Source organism: Saccoglossus kowalevskii, chromosome 1, assembly GCF_978046115.1.
Source record: "Saccoglossus kowalevskii chromosome 1, keSacKowa6.1, whole genome shotgun sequence".
In the NCBI taxonomy this organism is placed as follows: domain Eukaryota; kingdom Metazoa; phylum Hemichordata; class Enteropneusta; family Harrimaniidae; genus Saccoglossus; species Saccoglossus kowalevskii.
The window spans coordinates 2,374,517-2,399,063 of record NC_140641.1 but is presented as its reverse complement, the minus strand read 5'-3'; the positions used below and the strand labels follow the sequence as shown (position 1 = coordinate 2,399,063).

The window sequence follows — 24,547 nt, the reverse complement described above, 5'->3', positions numbered from 1 at the left end:
TTCAGTGTATATATATAACATATGTAACATGATGTATAACGAATATATAAAATTTGAACATAATCAGTTAAAACAAGTCGGAGATATAGATTTTTGAGCACAAAAATGGCTGCCATTCGGCCATCTTGAATCAAATCGTAAAACAAAATGATGTGCATCAAGGTCCTATAATGTCCAACGTATATACAAGGTTTGAACAAAATCCATCTGTAAACAGCTGGGAAATGCTTGATTTTGATGATTTTTAACACAAAAATGGCTACCATTCGGCCATCTTGAATCAGATCGTGAAACAAATTGATGTGCATATGTATGATATCATGTATGATGTAAGTGTGAAGTTTGATTGTGATTGGTCCAGACATTTCTAAGATACAGGTCCGCGCGCATACGCACGCGCATACGCACGCGCATACGCACGCGCGCTCACGCACGCGCACGCACGCACACACACACACACACACACACACACACACACACACACACACACACACAGGTCAAAACATAAGAGTGGAGAGTGAGATCTAGTAGCAAATCGTATATCTGTTTGTTGTGAAGATAAATACCATGAATAAATGTCATCTTTCTGAAGACTGAAGCCAATCTTAAACTGACTACAACATCAAAGCATAATCTATCAAGCCACTCTCAATATAATTTATTGCAAGTTAATAGTACTATACTGAATTAGGACAAGCAGTAACAGTGCACAGAATTCAAAATAGTTTACATAATTCCATACGACTACAAAATATACTGGTTTCATACAAGTTCACTATGATCACTCAAATTCAAGCAGCAAATCCTCCTCCTGCACACTGTCTCCAATATTGTAATTAATGGATTTTATCTGAAACATAAATGTAATGAAAATATAAGAATTCAGTTAAATCATAAAGCACCAATCACATGTCGACATGACATAACTGAAATCACATGATGGCATATACCGTACTCAACCGCGTTAATGCCCAGGAGCCTCAACTCAGAAAATCATGATTTTTTTAGGGGTGGGCGCTTACCCGAGTACCCCCCTCGAAATAGAGTGCAAATGACATGTGACAGATTGAGGGGGAAATTACGAAATTAGTTGCGTCGTCATTGATTTTTACAATGAAGAAACAGAAATGATCACAAAAAATATGCACATTTTATTACAATATTAACATTAGAGTTTGTCCCAAAAAAAATGGTAACTATCCATTTTTGAAGGTAAACTGAATATGGCATGAAATATTTACCGCATTTTACTTGTATTAACAGGTCATTGTCGAAGCATAGTTTACGCACAGTTACCGTGGTCTATGCATTCACAACATATTCACAGTGATCGATATCCACACTGTATCATATAAAAACGATTACCGAGATTCATTAAGCAAGAACAAGTTTTAAATTAGTTGTATTTTGCAGGGGTGGGCGCTTTGCCAAAAACTGCACAAATCCTGTGTTTTCTGATGATATCTGACAATTTCCTGAACGAAAATGGCCAGCAGCCAGAATCAAGGGGGATTCGCACAGAGTTCTGAAAATACTCTGTTATGGCACGCCTGATTGGCTGAAAATGAGTATGCGCACTGGATTTACCCAGAACTCTGTGCAAATCCCCCTTGATTCTGGCTGCTGGCCATTTTCGTTCATGAAATCATCGGATATCATCAGAAAACGCAAGATTTGTGCAGTTTTGAATAAAACCAAGTTAGCGATTATGAAGAATGGTTATTACCGTAACACCCGATCCCCCTCTAAACTTTTGTTTTGCACTGACAAGGTGTCGATTTACTAGATGCCATGTTTCACAACTTGTTCATTTATATGCGTATAGCGAATGATTTTGTAAAAAAAAATGAGAATTTATTGATTTTCAGCCCCCAAGTAACTGTGGGGGTGGGCGCTTGCCTGAGCATGGACGCTAACGCAGTTGAATACGATATATTGTTACAAAGAGTAAAAGCATGATTACCTTTCCAGTTAATGGAGCTGCTATGCTGTTCTGCATTTTCATTGCTTCAATGACACATAATTCCTGTCCTTCTAAGACCTACATAAACATGAATATTACTGTGAGAAAAGATGGCACTATTTCATGACGGCATATATATACTGACACTATTATAACCTAGCATTTGGTGATAACAAAAAGAATGATTGAAGATGAAGACAAACTTGGCTGGTTGTGGTGTAATAATAACCTAAATTAGGATTACACTAGCTAAAAAATTACCTCTTGACCAATGTCCACAGCAACTGACACTAAAGAACCAGGCATAGGAGATAGAATTTCTTTACTAACAGCACCTGCATCTACCTTGGGCATATACCCATACAAGTCTGCCATATTTTGACTAAGAACAGTCAGAGGAAACTAGAGATAAAACAAAATACATTGAATTATATTGTCATCTGTTAGTATTGATATGTATGTCAGCATCTCCTGTCGCATTGGTATGTATGTCAGCATCTCCTGTCGCATTGGTATGTATGTCAGCATCTCCTGTCGCATTGGCATGTATGTCAGCATCTCCTGTCGCATTGGCATGTATGTCAGCATCTACAGTCGCATTGGCAGGTATGTCAGCATCTCCTGTCGCATTGGCAGGTATGTCAGCATCTCCTGTCGCATTGGCAGGTATGTCAGCATCTCCTGTCGCATTGGCAGGTATGTCAGCATCTCCTGATGCATTGGTATGTATGCCAGCATCTCCTGTCGCATTGGCATGTATGTCAGAGTCTCCTGTAGCATTGGTATGTATGTCAGCATCTCCTGTCACATTGGCATGTATGTCACGTCTCCTGCAGCATTGGCATGTATGTCAGCATCTCCTGTCACATTGGTATGTATGTCAGCGTCTCCTGTAGCATTGACATGTATGTCAGCATCTCCTGTCACATTGGTATGTATGTCAGCGTCTCCTGTCACATTGGTATGTATGTCAGCGTCTCCTGTCACATTGGTATGTATGTCAGCATCTCCTGTCACATTGGTATGTATGTCAGCGTCTCCTGTAGCATTGACATGTATGTCAGCATCTCCTGTCACATTGGTATGTATGTCAGCGTCTCCTGTCACATTGGTATGTATGTCAGCGTCTCCTGTCACATTGGTATATATGTCAGCATATCCTGTCACATTGGTATATATGTCAGCATATCCTGTCACATTGGTATGTATGTCAGCGTCTCCTGCCACATTGGTATGTATGTCAGTCTCCTGTCACATTGGTATATATGTCAGCATCTCCTGTCACATTGGTATGTATGTCAGCGTCTCCTGTCACATTGGTATGTATGTCAGAGTCTCCTATCACATTGGTATATATGTCAGCATCTCCTGTCACATTGGTATATATGTCAGCATCTCCTGTCACATTGGTATGTATGTCAGCATCTCCTGTCATATTGGCATGTATGTCAGCGTCTCCTGTCACATTGGTATATATGTCAGTGTCTTCTGTCACATTGGTATGTATGTCAGCGTCTCCTGCAGCATTGGTATGTATGTCAGCGTCTCCTGCAGCATTGGCATGTATGTCAGCGTCTCCTGTCACATTGGTATGTATGTCAGCGTCTCCTGTACATTGGCATGCATGTCAGCATCTCATGTCACATTGGTATGTATGTCAGCGTCTCCTGTAGCATTGGTATGTATGTCAGCGTCTCCTGTAGCATTGGTATGTATGTCAGCGTCTCCTGTAGCATTGGTATGTATGTCAGCGTCTCCTGTAGCATTGGTATGTATGTCAGCGTCTCCTGCAGCATTGGTATGTATGTCAGCGTCTCCTGTAGCATTGGCATGTATGTCAGCATCTCCTGTCACATTGGTATGTATGTCTGTCTGTCTGTCTCCTGTCGCATTGGTATGTATGTCAGTGTCTCCTGTCACATTGGTATGTATGCCAGCATCTCCTGTCGCATTGGTATGTAAGTCAGCGCCTCCTGTCGCATTGGTATGTATGTCAGCGTCTCCTGTCACATTGGTATATATGTCAGCGTCTCCTGCAGCATTGGTATGTATGTCAGCATCTCCTGTCACATTGGTATATATGTCAGCATCTCCTGTCACATTGGTATATATGTCAGCATCTCCCGTCACATTGGTATATATGTCAGCATCTCCTGTCACATTGGTATATATGTCAGCATCTCCCGTCACATTGGTATATATGTCAGCATCTCCTGTCACATTGGTATGTATGTCAGCGTCTCCTGCATGTTTGTATGACATACTAGTAATTTAATGTTGTGCCAGATGCCTGTTATTTCATGTGCAAACCTTATTTTCTTTATCAATGTCACATGCAATGCAGCGATAATGATCAGCTATTTCTTTTGCGTCACTGACATGCAGCATCTCAGCTTTATGTCTTGAAATGATAATGTGAACATCAAAGTCAAAGTAACTGAGTATGACTGCAAAAAATGTATATGTAATGTTTTGATGGTATTAATGAAACAGCACTCTTGTCGATTAGCTTTTATTTACTTAGATTGTAGCCATCATTGAGAGACAACAAATGACAAACAAGCAGCCTATCGGCTGAGATAGCTCCGCTGTTAGCAATGCACATTTCAATTAAAGAACTGAAGACATCATTAGAAAATGAACAATATGTATAGTATCAAAGCAATCGGACTTACAGTTTTTAAAAAGAAGTCGAAAATATCACTTTTTACCAAAAAGGACAAAAATATTCACCAAAATTAGAGAATTGAAGATATCAACATGAAATGAACAAACCTAAGAGAGGTCTACCCAAGGTACATATACACCAAGTATCAAAGCATTAAGGCTTGTAGTTTTCAAGAAGAAGTCGAAAAAGTAAAACATTGACACGGACGACGACGACGGACAATCACTCATATGATAAGCTCCACTCGACAAAGTCGACAGCGGAGCTAACAAACAAACAATAACAATAAACTAACAATAGATGGTGTTCTAGCATGTTTCATACAAAATGTTTACAAATATGGCATTCTAATAGACAATGCCAAAAAATAGAATATACTTACTACTGTGCCTTCAAATCGCAGTCTCATTTCACCCGTCACGTCATGATTGATAAGCTGAAGACAAACAATGACAAATGTCATTAAGATTTCACTATTTCATGTAGGACAATTGTAAAAATATATTGAAATCAGAAAAATCTTAGAAAGAACTTCCATGTGCTTAGGGTGATGGAGGCATGAATTTCAATAAGATCAAAGAAAGCTTAGAAATGTGCGATGAGAGTATTGGAGGCACATTTAAAATGAATTCAAAATTTAAGACCATTCTTTCAAACAAGAAGCTTTGCTATTTGAAATGCACATTGTGAAAACAATGTGATCCACAGTAGTGAAGTTTATAATAATACTAATTTGATTGTACATCTGATCTGATTGTACATCTGATTTTAAGTTCAATTTTAAGAATTTTGCTAATATAAATTAGGTAATCAATATGCATGGTTTTCTAAACATCTGCAGACCACCCCAGATCATGTATGTACCTAATTTCATTGAAATGTGATGATTATGCATATAATGCAAATAAGGTAATTAGTACACATGAATTTCAATATAAAACAAATCGGGTCTTTAGCAGGCATGTACCAAGTCTTAATTGAAAGCAGTAATTGGTGTTTGATATAGGTGGACAATTATTATGCAAATTAGATAATTAGTAAGCTCAAATTTAAACCCCAATCTGACCTACAGTATTAAATTTACTAACAAGAAATCAAAAATGAATTAATTTGATTGTACATCTGTGGTTTTCCACTTGGTTTATCCCAGAGCACCTACATGCTGGGATATCAGATTAATATCAAAGGATTGAGATCCTAAATCAATCAGGTTTGTGGATTACCGAAAAGCAGCAGCCCTATCCAGTCCATAAAAATCATTATGGATTGTGAAACAATCATCGCCCTATTATCATACAATATTGTGCAGCACATTTCCCTTTATTCCCTTACACCAGTAAAAACACACATACCTGTATAACATGTTCAATTCCATTTACTTTGGTAACAATCACTTTACTTTCAAGAGACCAACCTTTATCAATATGAAATGATTGTCCATCCATTACAACCTGTCAGATACAAGACATACAGCTTCAGTCATTGACTACAAATTCCATAAATACAGTAAACTACTCAAATCTTTCTAGGAATAATTAACATGAAAGTGAATAAAGTTAGATGGGTTTGTCACAATACATGCAGCTATCTGATGGATCTATGTACAATAGCTTGTCATATTAGATATCCTGACATGTGTCTATTACACACATGCAGCTATCTGATGGACCTACATGTATGTACAATAGGTCATAGTAGATATCCTGACATGTGTATTATTACACACATGCAGCTATCTGATGGATCTATGTACAATAGGTCATAGTAGATATCCTGACATGTGTCTATTACACACATGCAGCTATCTGATGGATCTATGTAAAATAGGTCATAGTAGATATCCTGACATGTGTCTATTACACACATGCAGCTATCTGATGGATCTATGTACAATAGGTCATAGTAGATATCCTGACATGTGTCTATTACACACATGCAGCTATCTGATGGATCTATGTACAATAGGTCATAGTAGATATCCTGACATGTGTATTACACACATGCAGCTATCTGATGGATCTATGTAAAATAGGTCATAGTAGATATCCTGACATGTGTCTATTACACACATGCAGCTATCTGATGGATCTATGTACAATAGGTCATAGTAGATATCCTGACATGTGTCTATTACACACATGCAGCTATCTGATGGATCTATGTAAAATAGGTCATAGTAGATATCCTGACATGTGTCTATTACACACATGCAGCTATCTGATGGATCTATGTAAAATAGGTCATAGTAGATATCCTGACATGTGTCTATTAGACACATGCAGCTATCTGATGGATCTATGTACAATAGCTGGTCATAGTAGATATCCTGACATGTGTCTATTACACACATGCAGCTATCTGATGGACCTACATGTATGTACAATAGGTCATAGTAGATATCCTGACATGTGTATTACACACATGCAGCTATCTGATGGATCTATGTACAATAGGTCATAGTAGATATCCTGACATGTGTATTACACACATGCAGCTATCTGATGGATCTATGTAAAATAGGTCATAGTAGATATCCTGACATGTGTCTATTACACACATGCAGCTATCTGATGGATCTATGTACAATAGGTCATAGTAGATATCCTGACATGTGTCTATTACACACATGCAGCTATCTGATGGATCTATGTACAATAGGTCATAGTAGATATCCTGACATGTGTCTATTACACACATGCAGCTATCTGATGGATCTATGTACAATAGGTCATAGTAGATATCCTGACATGTGTCTATTAGACACATGCAGCTATCTGATGGATCTATGTAAAATAGGTCATAGTAGATATCCTGACATGTGTCTATTAGACACATGCAGCTAAATATGTAAATATAACATACATATGCACACATAGAAATATAAATTGACTCTTACATTATAGTGATCACCTAGATCCGTAACCTTAGTCTCAAATTGTGAACCTTGAATACCAACTTGTAGGGCAAGCTTCTTGACATTCCATTTGATTGGTTTTATCCTATCAAACAAAACCATACAAAAACTTGTGTCCTTAAGTATTGCATTATCTGTGTGTACCTATTTATTTAACTATTTTCACTCGCACACATTCATATGCACCGCTCGCACACACATTCATATGCACCGCTCGCACACACATTCATATGCACCACTCGCACACACATTCATATGCACCACTCGCACACACATTCATATACATGTTTACCTTACATAATTACAACATACCATTAACAACATTTGATTACATTTTAATATAGTTGAATTATGGTTGGATTAAAACCATTCTGTACAGGGTTTCAATTTAACTGGAGTTTAATTAAACTCAAATATATTGCTACTTTACATAGATTTTTGTACAACTTTTTGTATAATTAAACTTTAATTAAAATACAAAGTAGAAACAACATCTTATAATTTGTAACATATAGAAATGTTTGCAAAGGTTATGGTTAGTGAATTGCCCATTTAAGGGGTAGGTATGGCACACATTAAATTTAATAAAATGTGTGCCATACACCTTACCCCTTTACTAACCCTAAAGACTTTTTTTTGCCTCCAACACTAGAGTTTAGCAATAACTTGCACTGTTCTACCATATAGCCACCATACCAGATCATAAAATAATGCCCAGGGAGTCTTATTCTACACACAAATCTCTTTTTTGTTCGTTGTATTTACAGTTGAGTTCTTTGGAAAGGATTTGAGCATATCTTAACAAAGAGAGGCGAAGCAAGTGTCGCACTTGTTTGGTTTTAGCGTCATCAACAATGAAATCAATTTTGCGATGTCACACTGAAGACTGCCAACTTTTTTACCAGCAATCAATATAGCTATTGCATTTCTGTCATGAAATATTAGGGTTGTACAAACCTGTTTGTTTACCTATTCATACCTACCAAAAAGTCCGTGGAAATAACAAATTCCATTTATTACTCGTAGGCTTAACTACAGATTATAGCCCCAATCGGAAACTATAAGGGAATATACCCTTGTTCACAAAGAACACCATAGGGTGAGAATTCCCTATAGAAATCAAAGAAAGCTTAGAAAGAACTCCCATGTGCTGAGAGTATTGAAGACACATTAAAAATTAATTCAAAATTACTTGTACATGAGATATTGATGGAAAAGCTGAAAACTAATTATGTAAATCAGGTAACTAATATGAACAGAACAGAACAGAACAAAAAAATTATGAATTATTATGCTAATTAGAGAATTAATATGAACAAATTTTAACCCAAAATTAATCAGGCCTGTCTATTGTTCTAGAGCATTTATGTACCAAATTTTATTCAAATGTGATGATCAGTAATTGAGATATCAGTGTTAATTAATTATGTTAATTAGGTTAATTACCAAAAACTAATTGGGTTTCTGCATAGTTCTCTTTAAAAGATTCATTAAAATCCAATTTGTGGTTCTTTATATTTCAGTGGAACATTATGCAAATTAGGTAATTAATATCCAATTAAAACTAATCAGGTCTCTGCATAATCCTAGAAGATCTATGTAGCAAGTCTCATTGAAATGTGATGATTACTACTTGAAATATCAAAAGCTGAAAATTAATTAATTATGCTAATTAGGTAATTAATATGTACTCATATTACCCTAAAAACTATCAGGTCTGTGCAGTGTCCTATGACATTTATATACCAAGTGTCATTGAAATGTGATGATTTCTATTTGAAATATCAAAAGCTGAAAATTAATTAATTATGCAAATTAGGTAATTAATATGTACTCATATTACCCTAAAAACTATCAGGTCTGCTCAGTGTCCTATGACATCTATGTACCAAGTTTCACTGAAATGTGACAATTACTACTTGAAATATCAAAAGCTGAAAATTAATTAATTATGCAAATTAGGTAATTAATATCTACTGATATTACCCTAAAAACTATCAGGTTTGTGCAGTGTCCTATGACATCTATGTACCAAGTTTTATTGAAATGTGATGATTAGTACTTGAGATATCAGTGGAAAAGCCGAAAATTGATTAATCATTATGCAAATTAGGTAATTAATATTGCACAGATTTTTACCCAAAACTAATCAAATCTGCGCATTAGTTTGGAGCATCTATGCACCAAGTTTCATCAAAAACTGATGTATGGTTCTTTAGATATCAGTGGAACACACGGACACACATACAGACACACACACACACGCACACACACACGTACGCACACACGCACGCACACACACACATACAGACACACTAACTGCAAAGACTCCCTTTTTGTGCTTCGCAGACTTTCTGGTAGGTATGATTAGTTTACTACATCACCTACCAGAAAGTCTGTGGAAATAATAAATTCCATTTATTACTCGAGGTGGGGAGGTTCCGACGGCTAAAATGTATATTTTTCGACCCCAAAAACGGAAGATCCAAAAACCAAAACTGAGAAATCTAAAGCTACTCATCAACAAGAAGTCTTGTCCCACGATAAAACCAGTTAGGTGACTCTTCAGGAACCGGATGTCCGAGGGTAGACCCCCCAATTTAGGGAGGCTACTAAAGCCGGTCAACTGAACAATAAATAACAATTTTAATGCATCGAAACAGTATATTGCTAGGGTTCGACAGCACTCAATGAAAACCGGTAGCGGCAAACAAAGGAGGCTGGTTTCGGCTGAAGGCTTTCGCGCATTGAGCCCTTTGGTGATGCGGGCTGGGTCAGCGAACACAGTCTGACCTGTCACCACTGGACCCAACCTGTAGAGAATCTCCTGCAGCGCTTGGAGGTCACTCAAGTAATAGTTAATGAAGACATTCTGAGATCTCCAGAACCCTGCTTGAAGCACCTGCTTGAGCGAGGCCACAGACATCAAAGCCAATGAGTTAGCTACCCTTGTGTGCCTTCACCTGGTGGTGGTCCAAACGAACCGATGGAGAAGCAGTTAACTTATACGTTTCCACGACCGTATCAACAATCCACCGCGAAATGGTGACATTCAAAGCAGGGTTGCTCTGTTTGCCCGGCCCATAACAAACAAACATGCGCTTCTCACTGCCCCTAGACACCTTGGTGCGATCGCAGTACCAGCTCAGAGCTCGAACCGGGCATAGAATCTGTTCCTGACAGTCCTCCTTGCCCACAATGCTAGTGATGCATAGGATGGCGATCGGCTCTGGGTCGCGCCCTGGGATTTGATTCTTGGCAAGAAAGCCCAGCCGAGTTTTCAGAATAACTAGCGAGTTCAAAAAGGAGGCACATCTTTCACTAAAGAACAGTCCCCCTATCTCTGAGCGCCGCCTACCAGATGCCAGAGCCAAAAGAAAAACTGTTTTCATAGAGACATACTTCATGTCTGCCTTATCCAAAGGCTCGAAGGGGGGGGGGGTGTCGAAACACCGACAGAACAAATGACAAGCCCCAGTCAGGAGGATTCGTTAGCCCCTTGGCGTATGGCCTCTTCGAGCGGAAAGACTAACACAGTTGAATCATAATAGAACTCAGAGCCAGTTTAAGTCCAGCAGATTCTGATAAAACTGGAAATAAAACTGACCGAGATCCAAGAATTGTCGATATACAGTAGATTTCCCCTGATTAAACAAATAAAGACAAGCCATGCATGGCACAGTCCCCGTTAGTTATCAAATTTAAGATATATAGTTTTGTTTATAGTAATATCGCTGGAATATACCCATGTCAGGAATATGATTATGATGAATGTTTAACATTAAAATGATTGACATTTGTATCTGATCGTCAAACAAGTACTTGTCCATATTGAGAGATATTGCTCTGGAACAGCATTCAAAATCAGCCATTTTGAATACATGTATATATATATAACATGATGTATAATGAATAATTGAATATATAAAATTTAAATATAATAAGTCAAAGCATTTAAGGTAGAGATGCAGTTTATTCGGCTTGCTTTTTAATTGAGTAATTAGACAATGAAGATGGTATTATATATCCAACATGTTATATATTTTCTGAAAGCTTATTATACAAACTTTGTAAAACTTGTCTTTATTTTAAATATCCAGAATGCGTTTTTGATTTTGGGTCAAAAATATGCTTTTTTGGACAAAAGTGATTTAAAAAAAATTAGCTTAAAAACTTCAAGTCCGTTTGTGGGTAAAATTACATCACTGGATACCTTGGTATACTACTAATTCAAATGCGTCCACTCATCTCTCTAACGGCTTTCAAAGTCGCACAGCATGACCTCAAAGTTCACTCTTTTCTATTTTTGCATAATTTATATATCCATGTTAATTGCGGACTTGTTATTTTTGTTCCACTCGCCGTAATAAACTGTCCGGATGCATTTTGAAGGGGGAACACCTTGTCAATAATGTGTGAAATTTTCGAGGCAAATGGCCAAAGCGTCTATCAGCTATTTTAATTTAAAACCCAAGAATTCACCAAAAATAGAAGACGAGAAAAAGGCTAATTTGCATATTTGCGCGTTAAACCGGGAATTACTGCTTTTTCATACTTTGTCATACTTTCTAGACTATTGAAATTGAAAGTTAACGTATAGACATAGACATTTTATGTAAAATCGTTGGACCAGAACAACTGCTCTTGAATATATAAATCAGAAACACGTCATTCATACCAGTGTTTTGATGGGGTCGGTAAAAACACGTGTCAATGCCCAGTAAATATGACGTCATCTCATGAATTATTAAACAGGAGGCGGTCCTAGGAAGGTGACCTTTTATCACGATCAAAACATCATGGCTTCTCTTCGATGTATTTTCAATAAAAAATCTACGAGTATTTCAGAGCCTATGGTTTACCGTGAAGAGTACAAAGTGGGATATTAAATTATTTATCCTCGATAATTGTTATGTAGTATTGAGAACCAACTCCAGGAAGCGAACGCACAATAATGACAAATCACGTAATCCTAGAATCGAAACGCGAGGCACAGAAGTTTTGTTCAGCGTTTCCAATCCCATTTTTCCCACTGCAACATATTTGTTAAAAGAAATATTTGAATTCTGTTCGTTTTTTAAGGAGGCATTTTTTTATTTTTTTACGATTTTGGTAACGCCTTATTCAGGGATTTTCTAAGACAGTCGCAGACAATCAGCGCACGGATGTACGTACAAAACATGCCGTTGTACTACCGGCGACGGTCGCCTGCAACGTAAAAGTTCAAAAATTTCGACCAGTTTTAAATAATTTGTGTTGGAAATCTGACATGTTTTAAGAGTGCAAAATTAAGGTGCATTTTCAAGCGGTTGAATTTTTCCGAATAGAAATCAGCAAATGAAAAAAATCGGAGTGCTAAACAGTGTGTTAGTTTTAAAAAAATGGAATCTCCGTCAATTTGACGTAAACTTCCCCATTTGTCACGAAAAAAGCAAAGGTCGTGGCCGAGTTGCAGGCTAAAAAACTCAAAAATCAAAACAAAATCATCAATCAGTAAGTATTATGACAAGGAAAACAAAACATCAGACGCGGAGAAGCGGTCAGCGCGTCAAAAGAGTTGTTAATGTATCAAGTTACCTCTCTGTGATTTATTTTTCATTGAAATTATTTGCTTGTTTTCAATTAATTTTAGCGTACCTTTGCAATTTATTTTAGCATTGTCAGTTGTTTGCTTCATTGAATTAAACTGAGTTCGTCCGGTTGCAAACAAAGCTGTCTCGCACTACCTAGCAAAACTTGCGAATGATCGAAGTACAGGTACCCATTAGACAAAAGATACACGAAAGTTTGTATTTGATTCTGCCGTAAATTCGAGATAGGATTTAGAAAAAGAATAGGACTTTTAAGGTGTATTTTGGCGTCATTTTCGGACATTTCAATCATTCCTGAATGATGCGTGAATTGAATGAACTATGACCCGTACAATCTCGATTTGCATATTGTCAATCAAAGGTCCTGTTATTTGGTTACTCATGCAAATTAGGCAATTGGACTTAAACATTGCCACGTGTGAGTTTTTTTTATTTTTAACCAGAAAATAAACAGCAATTTTAACGGTGTTCCAATAAGAATTCATTGGTCAAAATTTTCACAGAATGTTCTTTAGATAAAAAACGAAAAAAACTATTTTTGATTGAAATTCACAAATAAACTGCATCTCTACCTTAAAAGATATGGCTCTAGAAGCCCAATCATTAAAATAAAATGACACACACACACGCACACACACACACACACACGCATGCACACACACACACACAGGTGTCCCATGAATTGTGGAGCCACCATTGAATTAACTTTTAATATAGTTGAATTAACTTTAAATATAGTTGCGATATGAACTCGATTAAAACGCGTTCCTATATAGGTATATAGGTACACTTGTACAAAGGGCTTCACTTTGTTTGTGTATGTCTGGTCTACAGGCTCCACACTTCCACACACACACACACACACACACACACACACTTCCACACACACCCCCCACACCCCCCCCCACACACACCCCACCCACCCACACACACACCCACCCCACCCACCCCCACCCCACACACACCCACCCACCCCACCCACCTGAGTCCTGTTGTTTATTGCGGAGACAAATAAATTATAGTATTACAAACCTGTCTTGGTTGGTGAAACTTTTTGCTCTGGATTGATTTTTGTAATGTACACAGCATGCTAGTGCTGCTACTCGTCTCTGTTCAGCTATACTCAACTGTTTACCTGCATTAACAAAAACCAAATAATTGTTGCTGACTGGTTTGCTATGCAAGTATTGAAATCAAAAACAACCTTAGCAGCAAAGGTCAACCTGATAGTGAGAAAGTCTGATGTGTTTAATATAAATACAAGATTTATTTTACAATTACCTTTCAATTATTTTCATCCAATCATATCAATTTCTCTGCGACAATGGCAAAGTTATCCAAACAAATTATTATATAATAAACAAAATACATGTGCTCACAATCATACATTCACACTGACCTGTAAATCCATCCGGGTATTCTTGATATAAAAATTTAGTTGTAATATCTCCCGAAACAAACTTAGGATGGCGCAAGATTTCATGTAATAGGGGTATATTATGGGTCACTCCTGAAAAAAAAGATAATAAATGTTAAAACAGTATTATATAGTAATTATTGTAATTAAAATTTACTTTGCATGTATACATGGATTTTCAAAAATGGAGTATTTCATATCAAATATAATATAATCTACATACATTGGCAAAATAAAATAGTGAGTAAAGCTATATAGATATATTTGGAAATAAAAAATAAAATTCATTGTGAAGTAAATCAAGTATACCAGAGTTTTTTATAAGTAGTTCTGATGGAAAACAGTGATGTAAACGCTGTCTTGCAATTGGTAACCAGTCTATTCACTATTTCACACATAATTTGTGTGGGTGACCACAGCCAAGAGCAGATCCCAGTCTATTCACTATTTCACACATAATTTGTGTGGGTGACCACAGCCAAGAGCAGATCCCAGTCTATTCACTATTTCACACATAATTTGTGTGGGTGACCAGCCAAGAGCAGATCCCAGTCTATTCACTATTTCACACATAATTTGTGTGGGTGACCACAGCCAAGAGCAGATCCCAGTCTATTCACTATTTCACACATAATTTGTGTGGGTGACCACAGCCAAGAGCAGATCCCAGTCTATTCACTATTTCACACATAATTTGTGTGGGTGACCAGCCAAGAGCAGATCCCAGTCTATTCACTATTTCACACATAATTTGTGTGGGTGACCAGCCAAGAGCAGATCCCAGTCTATTCACTATTTCACACATAATTTGTGTGGGTGACCACAGCCAAGAGCAGATCCCAGTCTATTCACTATTTCACACATAATTTGTGTGGGTGACCAGCCAAGAGCAGATCCCAGTCTATTCACTATTTCACACATAATTTGTGTGGGTGACCAGCCAAGAGCAGATCCCAGTCTATTCACTATTTCACACATAATTTGTGTGGGTGACCACAGCCAAGAGCAGATCCCAGTCTATTCACTATTTCACACATAATTTGTGTGGGTGACCACAGCCAAGAGCAGATCCCAGTCTATTCACTATTTCACACATAATTTGTGTGGGTGACCAGCCAAGAGCAGATCCCAGTCTATTCACTATTTCACACATAATTTGTGTGGGTGACCACAGCCAAGAGCAGATCCCAGTCTATTCACTATTTCACACATAATTTGTGTGGGTGACCACAGCCAAGAGCAGATCCCAGTCTATTCACTATTTCGCACATAATTTGTGTGGGTGACCACAGCCAAGAGCAGATCCCAGTCTATTCACTATTTCACACATAATTTGTGTGGGTGACCACAGCCAAGAGCAGATCCCAGTCTATTCACTATTTCGCACATAATTTGTGTGGGTGACCACAGCCAAGAGCAGATCCCAGTCTATTCACTATTTCACACATAATTTGTGTGGGTGACCACAGCCAAGAGCAGATCCCAGTCTATTCACTATTTCGCACATAATTTGTGTGGGTGACCACAGCCAAGAGCAGATCCCAGTCTCTTCACTATTTCGCACATAATTTGTGTGGGTGACCACAGCCAAGAGCAGATCCCAGTCTCTTCACTATTTCACACATAATTTGTGTGGGTGACCACAGCCAAGAGCAGATCCCAGTCTATTCACTATTTCACACATAATTTGTGTGGGTGACCACAGCCAAGAGCAGATCCCAGTCTATTCACTATTTCGCACATAATTTGTGTGGGTGACCACAGCCAAGAGCAGATCCCAGTCTATTCACTATTTCACACATAATTTGTGTGGGTGACCACAGCCAAGAGCAGATCCCAGTCTATTCACTATTTCACACATAATTTGTGTGGGTGACCAGCCAAGAGCAGATCCCAGTCTATTCACTATTTCACACATAATTTGTGTGGGTGACCACAGCCAAGAGCAGATCCCAGTCTATTCACTATTTCACACATAATTTGTGTGGGTGACCACAGCCAAGAGCAGATCCCAGTCTATTCACTATTTCGCACATAATTTGTGTGGGTGACCACAGCCAAGAGCAGATCCCAGTCTATTCACTATTTCACACATAATTTGTGTGGGTGACCACAGCCAAGAGCAGATCCCAGTCTATTCACTATTTCACACATATTTTGTGTGGGTGACCACAGCCAAGAACAGATCCAACAACCTAGACATGGTCATGCCATATTCTAAACATTGAATGTCACGAGTTGTTTTTCCTGACTTTTTTAAATAACTATTTAAAATTTATGTGACATGTGCTTGATCCTCATGTATTGCACTTGCCATGGCTGGATATGAATCATCTAGATTGTCATTGGGTACGAGGGATTATCATTGGGTGTGTATGATATCACAGCAAAGTTATGACAGTGGATGTGCATGATATCACAGCAAAGATATGACTGTGGATGTGTATGATATCACAGCAAAGTTATGACAGCGGATGTGTATGATATCACAGCAAAGATATGACTGTGGATGTGTATGATATCACAGCAAAGTTATGACAGTGGATGTGTATGATATCACAGAAAATTTATGACAGTGGATGTGTATGATATCACAGCAAAGTTATGACAGCGGATGTGTATGATATCACAGCAAAGATATGACTGTGGATGTGTATGATATCACAGCAAAGTTATGACAGTGGATGTGTATGATATCACAGCAAAGATATGACTGTGGATGTGTATGATATCACAGCAAAGTTATGACAGTGGATGTGTATGATATCACAGAAAATTTATGACAGTGGATGTGTATGATATCACAGCAAAGTTATGACAGCGGATGTGTATGATATCACAGCAAAGATATGACTGTGGATGTGTATGATATCACAGCAAAGTTATGACAGTGGATGTGTATGATATCACAGCAAAGTTATGACAGTGGATGTGTATGATATCACAGCAAAGATATGACTGTGGATGTGTATGATATCACAGCAAAGTTATGACAGTGGATGTGTATGATATCACAGCAAAGTTATGACAGCGGATGTGTATGATATCACAGCAAAGATATGACAGTGGATGTGTATGATATCACAGCAAAGTTATGACAGTGGATGTGTATGATATCACAGAAAATTTATGAAAGTGGATGTGTATGATATCACAGCAAAGTTATGACAGTGGATGTGTATGATATCACAGCAAAGTTATGACAGTGGATGTGTATGATATCACAGCAAAGTTATGACAGCGGATGTGTATGATATCACAGCAAAGATATGACAGTGGATGTGTATGATATCACAGCAAAGTTATGACAGTGGATGTGTATGATATCACAGAAAATTTATGAAAGTGGATGTGTATGATATCACAGCAAAGTTATGACAGCGGATGTGTATGATATCACAGCAAAGATATGACTGTGGATGTGTATGATATCACAGCAAAGTTATGACAGTGGATGTGTATGATATCACAGAAAATTTATGACAGTGGATGTGTATGATATCACAGCAAAGTTATGACAGCGGATGTGTATGATATCACAGCAAAGATATGACTGTGGATGTGTATGATATCACAGCAAAGTTATGACAGTGGATGTGTATGATATCACAGCAAAGTTATGACAGTGGATGTGTATGATATCACAGCAAAGATATGACTGTGGATGTGTATGATATCACAGCAAAGTTATGACAGTGGATGTGTATGATATCACAGAAAATTTATGACAGTGGATGTGTATGATATCACAGCAAAGTTATGACAGCGGATGTGTATGATATCACAGCAAAGATATGACTGTGGATGTGTATGATATCACAGCAAAGTTATGACAGTGGATGTGTATGATATCACAGCAAAGTTATGACAGTGGATGTGTATGATATCACAGCAAAGATATGACTGTGGATGTGTATGATATCACAGCAAAGTTATGACAGTGGATGTGTATGATATCACAGCAAAGTTATGACAGCGGATGTGTATGATATCACAGCAAAGATATGACAGTGGATGTGTATGATATCACAGCAAAGTTATGACAGTGGATGTGTATGATATCACAGAAAATTTATGAAAGTGGATGTGTATGATATCACAGCAAAGTTATGACAGTGGATGTGTATGATATCACAGCAAAGTTATGACAGTGGATGTGTATGATATCACAGCAAAGTTATGACAGCGGATGTGTATGATATCACAGCAAAGATATGACAGTGGATGTGTATGATATCACAGCAAAGTTATGACAGTGGATGTGTATGATATCACAGAAAATTTATGAAAGTGGATGTGTATGATATCACAGCAAAGTTATGACAGTGGATGTGTATGATATCACAGCAAAGTTATGACAGTGGATGTGTATGATATCACAGCAAAGATATGACTGTGGATGTGTATGATATCACAGCAAAGATATGACTGTGGATGTGTATGATATCACAGCAAAGTTATGACAGTGGATGTGTATGATATCACAGCAAAGTTATGACAGCGGATGTGTATGATATCACAGCAAAGATATGACAGTGGATGTGTATGATATCACAGCAAAGTTATGACAGTGGATGTGTATGATATCACAGCAAAGTTATGACAGTGGATGTGTATGATATCACAGAAAATTTATGAAAGTGGATGTGTATGATATCACAGCAAAGTTATGACAGTGGATGTGTATGATATCACAGCAAAGTTATGACAGTGGATGTGTATGATATCACAGCAAAGATATGACTGGATGTGTATGATATCACAGCAAAGATATGACTGTGGATGTGTATGATATCACAGCAAAGTTATGACAGTGGATGTGTATGATATCACAGAAAATTTATGACAGTGGATGTGTATGATATCACAGAAAATTTATGAAAGTGGATGTGTATGATATCACAGCAAAGTTATGACAGTGGATGTGTATGATATCACAGCAAAGATATGACTGTGGATGTGTATGATATCACAGCAAAGTTATGACAGTGGATGTGTATGATATCACAGAAAATTTATGAAAGTGGATGTGTATGATATCACAGCAAAGTTATGACAGTGGGTGTGTATGATATCACAGCAAAGTTATGACAGTGGATGTGTATGATATCACAGCAAAGTTATGACAGTGGATGTGTATGATATCACAGCAAAGTTATGACAGTGGATGTGTATGATATCACAGCAAAGTTATGACAGTGGATGTGTATGATATCACAGCAAAGTTATGACAGTGGGTGTGTATGATATCACAGCAAAGTTATGACAGTGGATGTGTATGATATCACAGCAAAGTTATGACAGTGGATGTGTATGATATCACAGCAAAGTTATGACAGAGGGTGTGTATGATATCACAGCAAAGTTATGACAGTGGATGTGTATGATATCACAGCAAAGTTATGACAGTGGGTGTGTATGATATCACAGCAAAGTTATGAAAGTGGGTGTGTATGATATCACAGCAAAGTTATGACAGTGGATGTGTATGATATCACAGCAAAGTTATGACAGTGGATGTGTATGATATCACAGCAAAGATATGACTGTGGATGTGTATGATATCACAGCAAAGATATGACTGTGGATGTGTATGATATCACAGCAAAGTTATGACAGTGGATGTGTATGATATCACAGAAAATTTATGACAGTGGATGTGTATGATATCACAGAAAATTTATGAAAGTGGATGTGTATGATATCACAGCAAAGTTATGACAGTGGATGTGTATGATATCACAACAAAGTTAGGACAGTGGATGTGTATGATATCACAGCAAAGTTATGACAGTGGATGTGTATGATATCACAACAAAGTTATGACAGTGGGTGTGTATGATATCACAACAAAGTTATGACAGTGGGTGTGTATGATATCACAGCAAAGTTATGACAGTGGGTGTGTATGATATCACAGCAAAGTTATGACAGTGGATGTGTATGATATCACAACAAAGTTAGGACAGTGGATATGCATGATATCACAGCAAAGATATGACAGTGGGTGTGTATGATATCACAGCAAAGTTATGACAGTGGCTGGGCTCTCTCTGGAATAGTAAATTTACTAATCAAGAAACAAAAGTATTAGTAAACTTTGTCTGGAAACTGCGGAGCATTTTCCCGCGACTGAGCACAACGGGGTAGAGAGAAGGAGAGAGAGGTGTCCCCTCTGTCGTCCGCCGAAAACAAGAACAGCATGCTGAAAATGGTGCTTGCTCGTGCAACCTGAGCTCTAATTTTGTGTGTAATTTCATGACATCAAATTAGGCAGTCTGCTCCACAAAATGTACCATTTATGATGGTACAAACAAAACATCACAACAAAATATGCAATGTAGACACCAGAACCTTTATTTGAATAACTCAGTATTAATTAAACATATTCATGATAAGCTCACATTGTTAACAGTGGGAAAAATAGTCATCATTCAAAAGTTCACTGCCTAGAGAACACAAGTCATCCTGTGAATAAATTTTCACGGGAAATTTCTGAAAAAAAAACTCTATGCCAATCAATATTATTATGAAGTAATCTCCCGTGCTCATCATGCAAACCCGCATGTTGACGTTTATGACGACACAAAATGACTATTTTCATCGAAATTTCTGAATTAAAGTGAAAAAGTAACTTTCGGTCTTGTAACTCGATCTCAATGCTAAGAATGCCCGGTAAGAATGTTAAACAAATTATAGTATTTTTCGATCGATTCGCTAACATTGTCTCACCTTCCATTAGCTGTGGAATCAGAGCCCTATGTTGCCGACCGCATTATTTACGTGACAGACACTGGCCGACCCATGTTCGACATACAACAACAAAAATAAAAACTAGACGTCTGAATAAAATTGGTAGGGCAAAATTAGATGGTCTGTCACACCAAAGAGCTACGGAACCGCAGCTAACCTTCCATTATTTCTGAAATCGTGCTGCAGTACGATCAACTTTCCGTTTCTTGGTGCTGTCAGGGTTTGGACACCCATGGGTTTCTGGTTCTGAACACGATTTAGCGGTTTCTCCATCTCGTCGTGAAAAATACTCGTCGAGCAGTTGTTTGCTCCTTTTTGACGTAGTCTCCATTTTCAATAAATAAACAAATCACATGTTTGATAAGGGCGACATGAAACCGTCCCATACTGAGAGTAAAGTCGCGGGGTATCTTGAAACACATGTTGACTTAACTACGCATGTGCGATGACACCAAAATAACTTTAGAGTGGAAAAATACATTCAGTGGCAGTTCTGTGTTGATCGCAATCACCATGTAACAATTGTTGCAATCTTAGAAGTAATGGGACATTGTTAAAATGGCAATCACTCAAACCGTAACACGCAAAATGATCACAGGCGAGTCTTGACAATTAAATGAGGGCGATTTGCGAGGGTATTTTGTACAAAATGTGTTCGTAAATCCTACTAATAGATATTTATTTTGTTCTTAAATCTTGTCAAAATTTCGTAATTTACGACATATGCGAGCGACAGCGACAGCACAGAGTGGGTGTGACTGACCTCTTATAACATAATGGTCCAAAGCTTTCTTCATAGTCTGCAAAGCTGTATGCCTGTCTTTGCCATAGGTAACAAGCTATAAAGAAAGAGGTTTATAAATACTTTGAGAAGTGACTAACTTGCACAAAACATCTGATTAAATAAATCATACTATGCCAAAGTATTGGCATAATATTTAGTATAAGTAGATTTATGGGTCTGGGTGCCATGCAACTAGCATAAGTAGATTTATGGGTCTGGGTGACATGCTACCAGCATAAGTTGATTTATGGGTCTGGGTGCCTTGCTACTAGCACAAGTAGATTTATGGGTCTGGGTGACATGCTACCAGCATAAGTAGATTTATTGGTCTGGGTGCCTCGCTACCAGCATAAGTAGATTTATGGGTCTGGGTGACATGCTACTAGCATAAGTAGATTTATGGGTCTGGGTGCCTTGCTACTAGCATAAGTAGATTTATGGGTCTGGGTGCCTTGCTACTAGCATAAATAGATTTATGGGTCTGGGTGCCTCGCTACCAGCATAAGTAGATTTATGGGTCTGGGTGCCTTGCTACTAGCGCAAGTAGATTTATGGGTCTGGGTCCCATGCTACTAGCATAAGTAGATTTATGGGTCTGGGTGCCTTGCTACTAGTATAAGTAGATTTATGGGTCTGGGTGCCTTGCTACTAGCGTAAGTAGATTTATGGGTCTGGGTGCCTTGCTACTAGCATAAGTAGATTTATGGGTCTGGGTCCCATGCTACTAGCATAAGTAGATTTATGGGTCTGGGTGCCTTGCTACTAGTATAAGTAGATTTATGGGTCTGGGTGCCTTGCTACTAGCATAAGTAGATTTATGGGTCTGGGTCCCATGCTACTAGCATAAGTAGATTTATGGGTCTGGGTGCCTCGCTACCAGCATAAGTAGATTTATGGGTCTGGGTGCCATGCAACTAGCATAAGTAGATTTATGGGTCTGGGTGCCATGCTACCAGCATAAGTTGATTTATGGGTCTGGGTGCCTCGCTACCAGCATAAGTAGATTTATGGGTCTGGGTGCCTTGCTACTAGCGCAAGTAGATTTATGGGTCTGGGTCCCATGCTACTAGCATAAGTAGATTTATGGGTCTGGGTGCCTTGCTACTAGTATAAGTAGATTTATGGGTCTGGGTGCCTGGCAACTAGTATAAGTAGATTTATGGGTCTGGGTGCCTGGCAACTAGCATAAGTAGATTTATGGGTCTGGGTGCCATGCAACTAGCATAAGTAGATTTATGGGTCTGGGTGCCATGCAACTAGCATATTAAGTAGATTTATGGGTCTGGGTGCCTTGCTACTAGCATAAGTAGATTTATGGGTCTGGGTGCCTTGCTACTAGCATAAGTAGATTTATGGGTCTGGGTGACATGCTACCAGCATAAGTAGATTTATTGGTCTGGGTGCCTCGCTACCAGCATAAGTAGATTTATGGGTCTGGGTGCCTTGCTACTAGCATAAGTAGATTTATGGGTCTGGGTGCCTTGCTACTAGCGTAAGTAGATTGATTGGTCTGGGTGCCATGCAACTAGCATAAGTAGATTTATGGGTCTGGGTGCCTTGCTACTAGCGTAAGTAGATTGATTGGTCTGGGTGCCATGCAACTAGCATAAGTAGATTTATGGGTCTGGGTGCCTCGCTACTAGCATAAGTAGATTTATGGGTCTGGGTGCCTTGCTACTAGTATAAGTAGATTTATGGGTCTGGGTGCCTTGCTACTAGTATAAGTAGATTTATGGGTCTGGGTGCCATGCTACTAGTATAAGTAGATTTATGGGTCTGGGTGACATGCTACCAGCATAAGTAGATTTATGGGTCTGGGTGCCTTGCTACTAGCATAAGTAGATTTATGGGTCTGGGTGCCATGCTACTAGCGCAAGTAGATTTATGGGTCTGGGTGCCTTGCTAATAGCACAAGTAGATTTATGGGTCTGGGTGCCTTGCTACTAGCATAAGTAGATTTATGGGTCTGGGTGCCTTGCTACTAGCATAAGTAGATTTATGGGTCTGGGTGCCATGCTACTAGCGCAAGTAGATTTATGGGTCTGGGTGCCTTGCTAATAGCATAAGTAGATTTATGGGTCTGGGTGCCATGCAACTAGCATAAGTAGATTTATGGGTCTGGGTGCCTTGCTACTAGCATAAGTAGATTTATGGGTCTGGGTGCCTGGCAACTAGTATAAGTAGATTTATGGGTCTGGGTGCCTGGCAACTAGTATAAGTAGATTTATGGGTCTGGGTGCCATGCAACTAGCATAAGTAGATTTATGGGTCTGGGTGCCTTGCTACTAGCATAAGTAGATTTATGGGTCTGGGTGCCTTGCTACTAGCATAAGTAGATTTATGGGTCTGGGTGCCATGCTACCAGCATAAGTAGATTTATGGGTCTGGGTGCCATGCTACTAGTATAAGTAGATTTATGGGTCTGGGTGACATGCTACCAGCATAAGTAGATTTATG

At 38.4% G+C, this 24,547-nt stretch overlaps 1 protein-coding gene across 1 annotated transcript in view; it reads right to left on the bottom strand.

Annotated features, from left to right (window-relative positions):
- Positions 1–630: 630 nt before the first annotated feature.
- The window catches only part of LOC144355182 (propionyl-CoA carboxylase alpha chain, mitochondrial-like), a 71,908-nt gene continuing 47,991 nt past the window's right edge, over positions 631–24,547 (bottom strand). The window contains exons 14-22 of the mRNA XM_085498331.1: positions 22,070–22,145; positions 14,536–14,646; positions 14,169–14,271; positions 7,528–7,630; positions 5,984–6,082; positions 5,014–5,067; positions 2,225–2,365; positions 1,964–2,041; positions 631–850 (exon numbers count right to left, since the gene is read on the bottom strand). Of these exons, the coding sequence (XP_085354457.1) occupies positions 782–850; positions 1,964–2,041; positions 2,225–2,365; positions 5,014–5,067; positions 5,984–6,082; positions 7,528–7,630; positions 14,169–14,271; positions 14,536–14,646; positions 22,070–22,145 (834 nt within the window). The 3' untranslated portion in view covers positions 631–781. The remainder of the gene's footprint in view (positions 851–1,963; positions 2,042–2,224; positions 2,366–5,013; positions 5,068–5,983; positions 6,083–7,527; positions 7,631–14,168; positions 14,272–14,535; positions 14,647–22,069; positions 22,146–24,547) is intronic.